At 52.1% G+C, this 15952-nt stretch overlaps 1 protein-coding gene across 13 annotated transcripts in view; it reads right to left on the bottom strand.

Moving 5' to 3' along the window:
• EHMT1 (euchromatic histone lysine methyltransferase 1) overlaps positions 1 to 15952 on the bottom strand; it is a 116308-nt gene that overhangs the window by 22583 nt on the left and 77773 nt on the right. For 10 of the 13 annotated variants that reach the window (XM_010397611.3, XM_039561527.1, XM_019284987.2 and 7 more), the window contains 9 exons: positions 15624 to 15704; positions 13494 to 13614; positions 11581 to 11712; positions 8971 to 9116; positions 5894 to 6037; positions 3947 to 4173; positions 3147 to 3311; positions 2007 to 2089; positions 636 to 742 (listed from right to left, as the gene is read on the bottom strand). In XM_010397611.3, the coding sequence (XP_010395913.2) occupies positions 636 to 742; positions 2007 to 2089; positions 3147 to 3311; positions 3947 to 4173; positions 5894 to 6037; positions 8971 to 9116; positions 11581 to 11712; positions 13494 to 13614; positions 15624 to 15704 (1206 nt within the window). The remainder of the gene's footprint in view (positions 1 to 635; positions 743 to 2006; positions 2090 to 3146; positions 3312 to 3946; positions 4174 to 5893; positions 6038 to 8970; positions 9117 to 11580; positions 11713 to 13493; positions 13615 to 15623; positions 15705 to 15952) is intronic. The other 3 variants (XM_039561529.1, XM_039561530.1, XM_039561525.1) reach the window with 2 other exon arrangements.

Below are 15952 nucleotides of genomic sequence, written 5' to 3' on the forward strand. Positions count from 1 at the left end.
TTTTTTTAATCCTTCTTTTTCTTCTTCACATCGTTTCGGAGAAGGCTCAACGACATCTCTACAGCTTTGACCATCTTCCCTCAGTCAGAATCCATATCCCAGACAAGAAACCAAACTTACACCATCCCTTCACTCCTTTCCACAGGTGAGACATTCACACTGCAGAGGAAAATCCTGCTGGAGTTCCTCAGGTTTTGACAGAAGGGAAGGCAGGGCCTGGCAGCTGCCAGGCTCCAGAGCCTCACTGCCCTCGTCACAAAGAGCAGCCTGGCTTGGAGGTCAAAACAAAGAGCCTGGAGATCCCCTGCAGCCTGGCAGCACACCTGGCAGTGCAGCAGGCTGTGCTGGCACATCTGGCAGCGCCCAGCTCTGGCTGTGCTGAGGCACAGATCCCCACCTGCCCCACAGTGCCCTGCATCCAGTCTTCCCCTGCTCCTTGCCTGGAGAACAGCCCAGAAGGACGATTTCAGCTGTGTCCTCCAAGCCCTCCCGTTACTCTGCCCCACTCCTCCCTCAGCAAAGCCCTGGCATTGAGGAGGTTTTTTACAGGAGGGATTTTCCACTGCTGATTCCATGTGGGACAGACCAAAGCCCACAGCAAATGGCTCGTACAGAGGACTGGAGTGCAGACAGACCTGAATGAGCATATGGCAGATGTCCACGTGGCCAGACTCGGCGGCAGCATGGAGAGGGGTTCTCTTACTCTGATGCTCCATTTTAAAATTAGGGTCAATTCCATCCACTGCAAAACAGAGCAGAGACACTTTCAACCACAATTCAGAGATTGAAGTGTAACAGGAGAATCATGCCTCAGCCACAGGCTTTTAAAGGATGGGTTCCCAGCCCGTCCTCAGCCCTGCTCACGTCTCAGTGCACATTTCACCAGAAAGCTCCCAGGGCAGTCCCCTGAACATTCAATATGCAACAGCCCTCAAACCCAGGGCTTAGAAACACCATGGAATTCAATACTTTTTTAAGGTATTGCTACCTCTCCAAATCCACGTCCCTCAGATTCTCAAAAACAACAAACAGCGCACGAGGATAAAAAGAAAAAAAAATCACTGCTAGGTTTAAAGCAACCCAGAAATTAGGAACAGCACAGGGTTGGCACCACCTGGCCTCTGTCCCACCACTGTTAACTGCAATTAATGTCAGTGATCCTTGTTGCACCCCTGCAAAGACAGAGCTGCAGCATGGATGGAATTTGTCCACGCAGGCTCAGGATCTGGCCAGAGATTCTCACAGCTGTGCAGAGACTGACAGATGATGCTGACAGCCAGACAAAGATGTCTGGGCATGATAACACGTTGTGTATGATGAGGCTGTAGTTAAATATCAATGAGTAACATTTCTGTGCTATTGAAGACAGGAACAATGGAGCAAACACTTGCTAGACAAAAAAAAAAAAAAAAAAAAAGAATGAACTGATAAAGGGCAAGAACAGAAAGCGTCCAAAAATGTACAGCAAAGTACCGGAGAGGAAAGGAAGCATCCTGAGGAAACATCGTGTCCTTCAGAGGGGGAGATTCCTGGGGAATATTGCTTGGTAAAAACAAGCTCAGCAGCTCAAAGGCATCTGGTGACAGGCAGCTCTGTACCCCAAAACAAACCCCATGGACTGAGCTCTTCCTTTTTGCCCTCTTGCTGATGGGTCTTGGCTTAAGCTGACTCCCATCTTTTCCCTCTCTACTGGATGCAAATATGGATCCACTGCATGGACAGGGGATGGGAAAAACCCCATGGAGGTCATTTTGGGGACACAACCAGCTTGTGTGGATAAACCCACACTCGAATGCAGACACGAGTGGGGAACAGAGCACATTTCCCAGGGAGATGAAGCCCTTTGCAATGACACATCCCTTGCGGGAGTGTCTCTGCTCCAGCTCCACTCCCCGGGGGCAGTGGGAATGTGACGTGATGCCATGCTGGGAAGTGGCCGCTGGCACTGCCTGGCAGGAGCTGGGAGTGCTGCCAGACGGGCCCTGGCGTGGGGAGGAGGCACCTACCCAACATCAGCAGGACCTTCTGCAGCTCCCCTTGCCTGGCAGAGAAGTACAACTGCTTCGGGTGGAACCGCAGCTTCTTGGGCCTGCAGGAGCGGGGAAAAGGTGAATTAATGGAATTAATCCCCAGGGAAAACAACCAGGAATGTCACTCCCCCACGGCCACCCATGGGCGTGACAAAGTCTGGCCTAGGGAGTTCTGGGCTCATCCCTCAGTGTGAGCAGCAGGGGAGAGGGGGTTCTACCCCTCTGTCCCACTCAGGTGAGACCCCACCTGCAGAGCTGCCTCCAAATCTGGGATCCCCAGCACGAGGATGTGGAGCTGCTGGAGTGAATCCAGAGGAGGCCCCCGAGCTGCTCCCAAGGCTGGAGCCCCTCTGCTCTGAAACCAGGCTGGGACAGCTGGAGGTGTTTATCCAGAGAAGAGAAGGCTCCAGGGAGAGCTCAGAGCCCCTTGCAGGGCTTAAAGGGGCTCCAGGAGAGCTGGAGAGGGACTGGGGACAAGGGATGGAGAGATAGGACACAGGGAATGGCTTCAGACTGAAAGGGGAAATTTAGGATTAAATATATGAAAGAAATCCTTCCCTGGGAGGGTGGGAAGGCCCCGGCACAGGGTGCCCCTGGATCCCTGGAAGTGTCCAAGGCCAGCTTGGACATTGGGGCTTGGAGCAACCTGGGATAGTGGAAGGTGTCTGTGCCCACAGCAGGGGGTGGAACAAGGTGATCTTTAAGGTCAGTTCTAACCTAAACCTTCTCTGATTCTCTGATACAGCTCCAGAAAAACAAGTCTCCAGAATGAGGTCTTAAAATTTCCAGCTCTAGCCCCAGCCAGCCCTGTTCCAATGAGGACTGGATCTGTTCAGTGCAGCTCAGCAACAAATTCTGGGTCTCACTGCTGTGAACAGGAGCCCCCAGAAGTTACAGCTGCAGCTGAAGAGCCAGTGAAAAACTAAATCCTCCAGAGTAATCAATAAGACATTTAGAGCTGTAACAGTTCTCCCAAATCTGTTGGGGATGACTAATGAGCAAAGTGAACAATAAAAGCTCTGAGCTGGACCAAAATCCAGAGAAGCTAAATCTCATTTTCTCTAGGCTAAGCAACTTTGCTGGGAACTGGAGTGACCCAATGGTTTTTCTTCTTACTTTTCGGAGTCCAGGGCAATCAGGGCACTTTCCAGAGTTTCTTTAACTGGTCCCTGGGTCAAGCTAGTAGTAGGCTTTGGAAAAACTGAAGACCCAGCCATGTCAAACCCTTCGGCAGCCGAACTTTCTGGCTTGTCTTCCTCTGACAACCTCATCCCAGTGCCACTGAAGAGGAAAAATGAGAGACAGCCAAAGCACAACCATTAAAAATACACAACAGTGTCTCTCTTATGCCAAAAAAGGAAAGCAAATGCATTTTAAATTCAGATAAGTGTAACTGAAATCAAAACACAAACCAATATATTTTTCGGTAAGAACTTGCCCCAGAAAGGAACTGCACTGCCTTGTGATTACATCTTGATGTGCTCTGTGCTACGGGAGACCCAGGCACATGGGACAAGACTTAAAGCCACCTAAACAAGGCCAGAAGGGATGGGAAGTCAGAGCACTGTGCAACACAGGGCTGGTTTGATTTGTGCTTTCCTCCTCTCTTTGCACTTGTGCTCACGGGTGCAAGTCAGGAGCTGCAGATGGGAATCTCTGCCACTCAGCAAACCTGGCAACATCAACTAATCCCACTATTATTCCGCTCCTAGCAATAAGAGGAAGGAATGGTTTAACTCCTGAACCCTCCCACCTCCAGAGCCTCTGCCTCAGCTCTGGGCCAGCAAGTGACACAAAACACCCCTGCGGATTCCTGCAGCTGAGCCGGCGCAGGCAGCACTTGGCTCGTCAGGAGGAGCCCAAACATTCAAATCAGAGCCTGGAGGTTTGAGATCCCCCCATGCTCCCAAGCTCACCTCCCCGTCGTGGTGTCGGCCCTGCCCTCCACAGCCGCCGGTTTCTGCTGCTCGTAGCTCAGGGACACCGTGGAGGTCGTGTCAGCCTTGGCTATTGTCACCTCCTTGGCCTTGGAGGCCTCCTCCCCGCAGTGTGGGCAGTAGCTGGTGTCATTCACCTGCGAGGCACAGCTCTTGTGGAAGCGGTGGGAGATGCTGCTCTCAGGCTGACACTCCATGAAAGTGCCCTTAAAAAACCACAGAGAAGGAATTCAGCCCCGGCTCGGGCCGTGCCTCACCCCTTCACACGCTCCATGCCACTCCTCTCACCACCTCTCTCGGCCCCGCTGCGTCCAGTACAGTAAAGCAAGCACTGCCACTTCTTTAGAAGAGAACAAAATCAAGGTAAAGGGGGAAAAACTCACTTGGTTAAGGACTGCAAAGCAAGGTTTTGAATTGTGCTTGGGAAACAGAACAAAGGAGTCCCAATTTCCAGCTCTTCCCTCTAACGCTTGAAGTTCTCGCTTCTGTCTCTAGAAGTGCCAGTGCACTGTAAGGACGCCCCCAAAACCGGAAAAGAAAACTTCAGACCTGTGCTGAGCCAGCATTAAAGCTACCTAAAACACAGCTGTACACAAAGCATTCAAGAATCTGCAAGAATCTGTCACTGACACCACTGTAACCCAAATTATGTGACTCTTCTGCCTGGACCAGCCTAATTAACCCAACCAAGCTGTCTGCTCATGCAACAAACTGGGCAATTCCTCTTCTAATTATTTTCCCTTTCTAGCAAAGTCCCTGCAACTGCTGTGCAGGACCCCAGAACTCCTTGCCCTGTGGTGTCAGTGCTGCCTGAAGCCCTGCTGTGCTCTGGGCTGGTGATGGGTGGCACAGACAAACACTCCAGGTTCACCTCTGTGCACCAGGACACAGCACTGAGAGATGTGAGAGAGTGCAAGGAAAGGCCAGTCAAACCCCCTCTTCTCCTGAATTCAGTCCTCCCAAGCCATCTAATTAACTCTATTTCAGCTTTGCAAAATGCCTTGAAGGGTTTTGAGGGTTTTATCTTCTAAATGATCTTTGACTCAGCAGGAAAACCCAGGATGGCTCCATTTACTACAATAACGCTTGAGACTACTGCAGCATCTTTCCTTGAGTCATCTCGAAAATACCAGCATCACACAATTAAGCCTCATCATCACTCCGTGAGGCCTCGATTGGTGCCCTTCAGCTTTATCCACAGGGAAAGCAGGACACTGGCCACTAAAGGACTGCACCAAGTCCCTTAAAAGCCTCGGTGGCAGAGGTGGAAGAAGCAGCAGGAGATCACAGAGTGGTTTAGGTTGGAAGGGACCTTAAATCTCATCTGGTTCCACCCCCCTGCCATGGGCAGGGACACCTTTCACTATCCCAGGTTGCTCCAACCTGGCCTCGGACACTTCAGGGATCCAGGGGCAGCCGCAGCTTCTCTGGGCACCCTGTGCCAGGGCCTCACCACCCTCACAGGGAAGAGTTTCTTCCTAATATTTAATCTTCCTAATATCTGATCTAATTGAGATCTCCAACACTGCCTTGGTCCAGTGCCACCACTCAGGATCCCCATCCTGAGGGGACACAGAAGTGGGGGCACAGGTTCATTTACAAACCAAGCTAAGACATTTTTTGATGTGATTGATCTGTACACAGAAAGAAAAACAACAAACCCTTGTTCCAAAGAAATTCCAAAGGCAACACTTCCAGCATGTGAAATCCCTTTGGTAGCACCCCTTGGGGGTCTCCAGGAAGATAAAGCTGATGATTTCAGCTACCCTCACACACATTCCTATTGAAAACACCTCCTGATGTGCTGTGGAACGAGGTGGGGCTGATGCCAGGAAGTCAGGAAACCCCTTTAGGGACCATCTCCACCTTCAGCTTCCAGCTACTGCAACAGGTACCCCCTTCCCTAGATTGAGAGCACGGACTTACTGCAGTGCAAAAGTATCCACAGCCAGGGCAACACTGGTGTTTCACCATCCTCCCTCTATGGTCCTCACACAGCACCAAAAGCTGGACTTTGTTAGACGGGCGCATCAGTTCATACTTAACCACACTGTTTGTGCATCGGCCCAGCTGGAACAGGAGAAATTAAAGGAAATGAAATTACTGGAGACCACAACACTCCCTGTGCTTGTGCGGAGGAAGATTTTGCACGCTGCCTCGAGGAGGCCTGGCTTTTTCACAGGAATTCAGCTGTGTGCCAGAGAGCATTAGCAGTGCAGCAGGAAGCTGTGAAAGCTGCTCTCAGGAAGGAATGCATCATTTACTAACTAACATGCATGTGCACCCCGAGTCATTTGTTCCTTGCAACAACGACAACAAAATCATAACTGGAAATAGGCAACAGCCAAGCAGCAGAAGGGGCAGTCCCAGGGGCCTGACTCACACAACACACACTCTCCTCTTGCCAGGAAGAGCGGGTGTCAGTGACCAAGAGAACGAGACCGTACGCACTAAATCTTGTTACTGCTCAGAAGTCGGAGTCACAGCAAGATAAAGGGAAAAATAATTGCTCCTCATTGCCAGAGAAGTTATCGTCTGTGCTGGTTCCAGCACTGGCCTCTGCCCAGACCACAGGGATGAAGAGCCAGGCTTTCATGAGAGCTCAGCTGAAGTCGTGTTTGGAGCAGGTTTTCCAAAGGATTTCACCAATCTACAGCTCTGGGCTTAAAAATCAGAGAATCACAGAATCATGGAATGGTTTGGGTTGGAGGGACCTTAAAGCTCATCCAGTGCCACCCCTGTCATGGGCAGGGACACCTCCCACTGTCCCAGGCTGCTCCAAGCCCCAATGTCCAGCCTGGCCTTGGGCACTGCCAGGGATCCAGGGGCAGCCCCAGCTGCTCTGGGCACCCTGTGCCAGGGCCTGCCCACCCTCCCAGGGAACAATTCCTTCCCAATATCCAATCTTCACCTGCCCTCCTACAGCTTAAAGCCATCCCCCTTCTCCTATCACTCCAGGCCTTCTTGTGCCCCACCTTGTCCTGCCACTGGCAGCAGGTTCCATCATTGGGGTTCCCTGTTCCCAGCCAGTGTTCCTTGCTCTGCTGCACAGAGGGATCAGCACCTCCTGCAGCCACCACACTGTCCCAGCCCAGCTGTCACCTGCCAGCACGACACAGCGCTCTCTGCATCCTGTTTCAAGCTCCCCTTGATAATAATCCTGCTTTCCCCAAATACCTGGCAAAGGAGATTTATAAACTAGGAATATGAAAGTGAGAGGCTGCTCCAAGGAAATGTCCCTTGCAGGGAAGGTGCAGAGTTTATTGTCCTCATGACAGGGTCAGTCAGGGGCTCAGTGCCACAGACTGTCCCTCTGCTCCAGCCAAGGATTTGCTGCTTTTTCTCAACAAAATTAAACTTTCTCTCTAATTTTTTTTAATTCCACTCCTGCAGAAACAACACCCCTGTGGGAAAACAGAATGGATATTAACCTAGGCTCACCATTCACCCCAGCATCTCCAACTCAGCTTTCCCGAATTCCAGCTGCAAAGCCTTCCTGTGGCTGGGACACCTTGGCCAGACTGATCCCTGTCACCACCCCGACCCCGGGGGCTGCAGGGGTGGCACGAGGGGACCATGGATCTTTTCCTGAGGAGGGATTTTACTGAGCTGAGGAAATGCCATTAACAAGTGGAAAGCTGCGCCACCCATGTGAGGAAGACCCTGCACTACTATGCCACACTTTATTATTTGTTAGAAACTCTAAGAAAAGTTCAACATGATTAATTGCTGTTTTCCAACCATTAAAGAGTGCAGCAGGGTGCTCATAGCTATTTATAACACTCTCCAAGGACATGACAGTCTGGAGAAGCCACTGTTCACACATAAAATATTCCTATAATATCTCTGAGTCACTTATCCCATTATTAAAAAGAATCTAACATAAAGCATGGCCTTTGCTATTCCTCCCTGTGATTTATCCAGGGACAGAACTGTCAACCCACCGCAGCCAGGAGCAGGAATGCTTTCCCACACCTTGTGTTTGTTCAGAAACCCTGGGGTCCCCCCTCTCTCTGGACAGAGATGTCTCCCAGGACATTTTCTCTTTGATGAATCAATTTTGCCATTCTTTGGAAATTCCTCTCTCCAGCACACACTAACAGAGTGGTCTAACATACTAATAGAGCTGGTCTACAAACCTGATTATCCCTTTGTCTCTCCATCCTCCCTTCTCCTGGGATCCTAGAGGAGAACTAGGGATGTTCTCACTCCTTGTGCCACCACCAGTGAGTGTGAGAGAGCTGCAGTGAGGCTGAAGCTGAAAAGAAACCCCAGCGCCTCCCAGTAAAAGGAGAATCCATCAAGTGCATCCCTGCCCTGCAGTTCTCACTTCCCACATTTTGGAATGGAGTCACTTCTGCCACTTCCTTCCACACTTCTGGAACCAGCAGAGCCAAACCAGCCCAGCTGTGAGCGACCCAAAGGCATAGAGTGCAACCCCTGTCAGGCAGTCAGACCTGGGGCTGCAGAGCTGCCAGGACATGGAAGCTTTGGGAGAGAACGAGAGGAGGAGAGAGGAAGGCTGGGGCAGCAGAGGCCATGCCAAGCTCCTGAAACTCAACACCTCGCCACAGAAAGGTTTGCAGCAGTTCCTTCGTGGTCAAGGCAAACCAGCTCCAATCCTCGACTGGATTTGCTCCCTCTGATGCAGGTTCATGTATTTTAGCTCACTTGGCCTCAAGTGTGAATGTTACACCAACCAGATCCAGCCACACAGGCCAGGACAAGCCAGAGAGACCCACCCAGAGCCTCTCCCAGCGCAGACACAGCACCCACTCCCTTCCCAGTGGCCTCACCCCGGCGCTGAGACAGGCACAGAGTGCTGGAGCCCTCAGCTGAGTGAGGGGGACCCTGGCCCTGCCATTCCTCACACCAGAGGGTCCCAGTCTAGCAGGCCCAGAGCCCCTGTGTGACCCCACACGTGCTCCTGGCACAGCTTTTCACTCTTTATGGCCTTGTCCTCGGCAGGAAAGGCTGTGGGAAGCTAAAGGACAGGCTCCTACCTCGTTATCCACACTCTCCGTGGCCATGCACTGGTTGTTGGCTAACGTGGTGATCTCTCTGCTTTTGGGGGTTTCCATTCGACAGCTACACAGGGGCACTTCCTGGAGACCATCCACTTCCATTGCTTCAGGGCCATTGGAGAGACCTGGGGCACACGAAACCAGGGAATCAACTCAAATCCTCTTCCAAAAGAAAGGATTCTGTCCATCCACACCAGCCATGTCCTGTGACTTCTTCCCATTCCATGTCCTGAAATGCTCTCAAGGCTTTAGCCCTGTAAAAGAGACCCTTGAACACCAGCTGGAGTTTGCAAAAGCCTCCTGTGCTTCTCCAAGTCCAGCCACACTCAGCTGACTGTGCTGAAATCAAGAATGGTAAGTTAAGATCAGTTTAGTCTGAGAAAACCTCAGGAAGGCAAAGCAGTGAGGTGCAGGTTTTTATCAGCCTCTCTCTCCTCCCCACAACACTGGGCTCCGGCACCAGGAAATCTGTAGGAAACCACCCGGAGGTGGAAATTTGAATAGGCAGTGTGGAGTGATAAATAGAGATGATCAGGAAAGTACAAACTCCTGTTTCCAAAGGCTGATTACACAGATGGGAAAACAAAATTCCTGGGACTGTTTGGTCTCAGCCAACCAAGAATTATTTATTTTGGAAAGAGAACAAACCAGGGAAAAGGAAGCAGCAAGATGCTCCCATGTTCTTGCCTTTTCCTCATCTCTTTTGCTCAGATGTTGAACATTTACAAACCTGTGAAAAGGTGGATGAGGGCTTTTGAGGGGGGTCACTGTGGGAATATTCCTGCGGTTCCTCTGGATTGAAATCAACCACTGGGTTACCCAAGGCTGCAAAACACTGGCCTAGTGACAAAGGGGTTGATTCCAGCCCTACCCTCCTCTTCCAGTCCTGCCCCAAACTCTCTCTTTGCAATGTTTACAACACAGAAGCCTTTGGGTTTTGGGCTGGTTCACCCTGAAGCATCCCAAGCTTTCCCCACCCGCTGCTACGGGATTGACTCACACTGAGAAGGAAGCTCGCTGCTGTTTTTTAAGCTTTTGAATGGAGAGTTATCTTGCTGTGAGGTTTTGCAGATTTAACTTCATCCCTGGGGGAGATTCCTCTTCAGCTGCCCTGGCAATGGCAGCCTTCCCCTGCCCATGGCTCTGACCCCACCAGCCCAGCACAAGCCCTTTTCATCCCAACAGGAATTCCTTTACGGAATCACAGAATCACAGAAATTCACAGAATTTGGCCAACGAGTTGCAAGCCCAAGCCTAGCAAAGGGATATCCCAAGACACACAAGCCCAGGAAAAGTCCTTGCCGTTTTCATGTAAAATCCTGTCAAGATCTTAAAGGTTTAAGAGTTTTCTCTGGGAGCACAAATCACAAAGCTCATTGCTCTCCTTCCGAGCTGTCACTTCCCTAATCTGTTTGACATCCACAGGCTCTGGTGAAAGCATCCCTCGTCCCTCCTGACCCTCCCTTGGCGGGGAAGGCTCCCACCCTCTCTTTGATGTGGCTCTATCAAAGGAGCCACACAACCTTTGAGGGAGCAGCGGGCGGATCCAGCCAGGGGATGCTGGATCAGCACTGAGAGCAGCAGCTGGGGCTGAGCACAAAGGGCCCAGCTCCAGTCCCTGCTCTTCCCAGGGCTGAAGAAGACATTCCTGAGGCAGCAGCGATTTTGGGGGGGTATTTCAGGGAGTGGAGGGGAGCTGCTGAGTGGGACAGGGGGACTGGGGCAGTGCCTTGGACCCTTGGTGAGTGCATTCCCAAGGTAATGTGCCCCACTGGAACTGGGATCCCTTCTGCACCCTCATTCCATCCCAGCACTATCCCTATCCTCATCCACATCCCCAGCCTCATCCCCATCCCAAATCCATCCCCATTTCTATCCCTGCCCTATCCCAGCCCCACCCTACATTCATCCTCAACCCAAGCCCAGCCCCATTCCCATCTCCTCTTCATCCTCAGCCCCATTCCCATCCCTACTCCAGACCTATCCCTGTCATTACCCCAGCCAATGCCATCCCCACCATCGTCCTCATCCCCATCCCAGCCACATTCCTATCCTCATCCTCATCCCCAATGTAGCCCCAGCCCGTATCTGTCCTCATCCCTATCCCTATCATCATCCCAATCCCTATCCCAACTCCATCCCTATCCTCACTCTCATCCCTATCCCAGCCCCACCATCCCTATCCCAGCTCCAGCCCTATCCTCACCCTAATCCCCATCCCTAATCCCCATCCCTAATCCCCATCCCTCTCCCCATCCCCATCCCTATCCCAATCCCACCCCACTCCTGTTGCTCTGCGAGCTCTGTGGCCGCCAGGGGGCAGCCGGGGCCCCGCACGGCACCGCCCGCCGAACAAAGGGACCCCAAAGCCGACCCCAAACCCAAAGCCGACCCCAAACACAGTCCTGACCTCAAACCAGGCCCCAAACTCAAATTCAAGCCAGACCCCAAACCCAGCCCTGACCCAAACCCAGCCCCAACCCCGACCCCAAACCCAAACCCAGACACAAAACCAGCCCTTACCACAACCCCAGCCCCAACCCCAAACCTAGACCCAACCCCAGCCTCAACCCCAGCCCCAGCACTCACCTCCTGCTGGCGAGGAGAGGATCCCCTTCACCCGGAGATCCAGGGAATCCAGGGACACCTCCATGTACTCCATGCTGTTCTCCTGGCCAGGGCCCTCCCTGCTGCCCAGCGAGGGTTTATAGGCTTCAGCACCTGGATGGGAACAGGGGATTTACACAGAGCCCACAGGTAAACCCACCCCGAGGCCGTGAGGCCGTGCCTCAGGCCCGGGCTGTGGGGGCTCCCTGTAGGAGTGCAGAGCACAGGGAATGTGCCAACACATCTGGGCACACGGGGCATGGCTGGGCACTGGTCTGGCCACACTGAGCTTCCACCTGCCCCCAGGCAGGGAACGACAAGAAAAGGGAATAAATGAGCCGAGCTCTGCCTCTGCAAGGGCACAGGGAAGGGCAGAAGCAGGGCTTGAGCATCCACCTGCTGCGCAGGGCTCAGGTACAGGCCGGCCATGCAGAGCCACCTCGGGAGGAGGATGAGACAGGTGACACCCAGCTTCAAGGGAGGGGAAACACATAAAAGCCAAGTTCTGGCTCTATGTGAACAGAGCTGCTGCTGGGAAGAGATTCTGGGGGACCCCTCAAAGCCTGAGAGGGAATTTTCAGTCTCTTCACACTCCCTTGGCTTCGCTTTCTCTCCTGGTTTGTTTCTCCCAGTCCAGCTTGGCCAAGAGGGTTTGGTCACTCTCTAAGACCAGCTCCCAGCTTTACTGGGGGCAGAGAACCAGCCTGCATGTGAAATGCAGAATGAGGTATCTGCAGTGACAGGGACCAAGGGTCCCTACAGCCATTGGGAGGAAGAGGAGCAAGCCAGGTGTCTGACAGAGCCCAGGCACAGAGCAGGGGCTGGAACGATCAATTCACTCAAAAGTCCCAAAAAGCTGCTGACACAAAAATGACCTTTTTACATGGAATTAGTGAGCCCAGAAAGATAAAAATAAACCCTTTAGTGGCAGTGGATGTATGAAACCTTAGCAATGAGGCTGGAGGCACAGCTGCACTATCCACTTCATCTCTCCCATGCTGTTATCTTTCCCAAAGAAGCATCATCACATCCAGCCTGCATTCCTGGCTCTCCTCACCTCTCAGCTTCCAACAGAGCTCACTGAAACCTTCTTTGGTGCCAGGTGGCTCAGCACAAACAAGAGTGACCCCCTGAACAACACCCACACTTGAGATGGGCCCGAGGCAGCTCCTCCCAGACACTGTGGTGCTTCCAGAAGAAGCAAAGCCAAGCTTGCACATCCTATTCAGCTGCACAAACATCCACACAAAAGCAATGGAGCACCATTCCAGGGTGGTTCTTTCATCTCCTTCTTCATCTAAACATGTTCCCCTGAGCTCATGGGACAGGAGTCCACATGGACATGAGTCACAGAAGCACAGCCTGGTTTGGGTTGGAAGGAACTTTAAAGATCATCTCATTCCAACCCCCTGCCATGGGCAGGGACACTTTCCACTATCCCAGGTGGCTCCAAGCCCCAATGTCCAGCCTGGCCTTGGACACTGTCAGGGATCCAGGGGCAGCCACAGCTTCTCTGGGCACCCTGTGCCAGGGCCTCACCTCCCTCAAAGGGAACAATTTCTCCTGTATTTCTAACCTCAATTTCCCCCTTTTAGTCTGAAGCCATTCATTCCCCCTTGTCCTGTCACTATCTACCCATATAAAATTCCTCTTCCTCCTCTCTGTAAGCCCCATGAGGCCTTTTTTTGGATACTCTAAAATAAAGGGATTTCATGAATAAAGTAAAATTCCTCCAGCATGCCAAGGACAAAGCCACGTGTTCTGCTGTTGAAGTGACACCAGCAGGTCCTGCCAGTGAGAGGCAAGTTCACAGCCCAACCTCGGGAAGGAAGAGTGAGCCCTGCACCTGGAAGGTTCATTGGGGTGGAATTAAGGCACAAAACCCCATTAATTACCTAGCACACCACCTTGTTTCTTTTTATTCCTCCGCCTCCTCTTGCGGGTGGGTTTCAGCCATGGACTGTCCGTCTTCCCTTTCCTCTTCAGCAGCTTCTTCTTGACACTGGACTCGGAGCTCTGAAGGACCAGAGAGGCCACGTGCACGTCAGGCATGGTGGCACCAGGGTCTCTCTGTGGAACAGCCCTCACCCAGCTCGAGTTGTGTGAGAAGGACCAGGGGTTTGAAACCAAGGGGTGCTAAGAGGCCTTTATAGCACTGAAAAGGAAACTCAGGCACACGTGTGGGTGGATTTCCTGTCAGTTCAGCAGGGCAGGCTGCACTTTCTCTTCCATGGAGGCCCTCACACCACACTCATGAGCAGCACTGCAAGTGGGCAGGCGCACACACACACTCCCAGCTTCTCCCAAAAAAAAAATTGTAGAATCACAGAATCACAGAATATCCTGAGCTGGAAGGGACCCACAAAGATCACCAAGTCCAACTCCTGGTCCTGCACAAACACCCCACCCTGTGCCTCAGAGTGTTGTCCCAACGATTCTTGAACTCTGGCAGTGGGGTTTTCAAACTAAAATGTTCATATTTCTCAACCGTTCTGCATTTGAAGAGCCGCCTGTGAGGGTGGACCCGGGGGAACTGAACTCTAGAGCAGCAGAGCAGCCCCCTCCCTGAGCCAGGCACAGGGCAGCACAGACCAATCATGCAGCAAGTATTCAGCCACATGTATGAATCTCAACAGACTTTGGGGCTTGGTTTAAAAAAAATCAGTTGTGTGGGGCGGGGTTTCAAAGTCAACAGCAGAACGGGAATCAGGCACCCCAACCCTGCCAGGGTTCAACACATCAATCATAAAATTCATGTTCAGACTGAAACTGTCGGCTCCTGATGCTTATCCAGCTGCCAGCAAAGGCTTGGAAAAACCTCCTGGTACCACTACAAGCAGCTGGATCAGGCCCTACCTCCACAGGCAGCTGTGCAGGGCCCTGCTCTCCCCGTGAGGGAACACGTGGAGCTGAGCCCTGGCTCTCTGGGGTGTCTGTGCTGCCCCAAAATCCCTGAGTGTGGGCTCAGCACGTGGCTTTACCCCAGCTGCATCACTCTGCTCGTGGGGGAGAGGTTTGTGTGTGAGCCAGTCCTGTCTGGGAGCTGAGTGACTCAGCAGAGCTCAAACACTGTCCAGGATGTGGAGATCTCAGCTGCAGTTGGGATGCGAGTCCCAGCCCAACCCTTGGTGCGGGCTCACACGACAGACTGGCCTCAGGTACCCAAAAAAGGGACAGGCTGCACAGCCCCTGCTCCTCCCAGGCTGCTGGAGTGTCAGAGCACAGGGAGCAAGACCCTAAAGAGCTTCAGTGATTCACTTGATGTGTTTTGTGTGTATGATTCTACCTTCAGCTCAAAACACCAAGAAAATGAAGTCAAGAATTTTCTCAAGGTGACTGAAGAGTTGGGGTGCCTTAAACTTGAGAGGCTGTGGAAAAGGAGCACAGTTTTTAAGGAAAGGGGAGGGTGGAGGACAGAGATAATCAACAAACAATTTAAATTAAAAAAACCCATCAGGTTCTCTTCACCAACCATCTAAAAATAAAAAGTAGAAATCCCCAGCAGCTGCTGACAGGCTTGACCTGGTGCTGTACAACCAAGGTCCCAGGGAGAGTGTGTGTGTGTCTGTCTGTCTGTCTGTGGGGTGTTTGTCTCCCTGGTAAGAGCTGCTCATCAGGATCAGCGAATTTAGGCTGGGCCAATGGGTTTGGGAACAACCCCACCCCAGCAGACCTTCAGGTTGGTAAGGAAGCTTTGCACCTGCCAACTGTGCATTGGAGGAACTCAAGCACCCTTCAACACCTCTGCTAACATTCAAATGATTAAAAGCAGTCAACACCTTGTTGAAAACAACAAAAGCCCATTAGTTAGCATCAGAAAGCAATTAATTGTGCCACGGATCAGGGTTAAGCACCTTGTGGAAAACAATACTCCGTGTGTGGGTGGTTTCAGAGAATGAGTTTTGTCAAGGAGGATTGAAACTGCAGCGCTTTGCCTTTGCCCTCTCTCTCTCTTTCTGGCAGCGGTGCAAAGGGGAAAAATTATTATCAACAGGCCACGAAACACATTTAGCAGCCCAGCTTACCAAGTCAGACTCGTCTCCATCCTCCTCCTCCTCCCCAGATTCTACAGACTCTTGTTCTTCCTCAGACTCGCCATCATCGATCTGCAGCCACCATTTGCCCGAGAACAGAAGGAGTCAATCAGGTCGGGAGTCCCAAAACAGAGCATCCCCCCCTGCCCTGTCCTGTTGAGCCCCACACCCATCAGAGCATCCCCCCAGCCCCCAGCCTCAGCCTGCACATGCACAAACAGGGCAGAAGCTCCAAGGCTGCACCTCAGCACATTCCAATCATGTCAAGGAAAATCCATGGGGATGGTAGAGGGAGAAAAAAAAAAAATTCTACTCCAGAA

The sequence above is a fragment of the Corvus cornix genome, chromosome 17 (genome assembly GCF_000738735.6).
Source record: "Corvus cornix cornix isolate S_Up_H32 chromosome 17, ASM73873v5, whole genome shotgun sequence".
Lineage (NCBI taxonomy): Eukaryota > Metazoa > Chordata > Aves > Passeriformes > Corvidae > Corvus > Corvus cornix.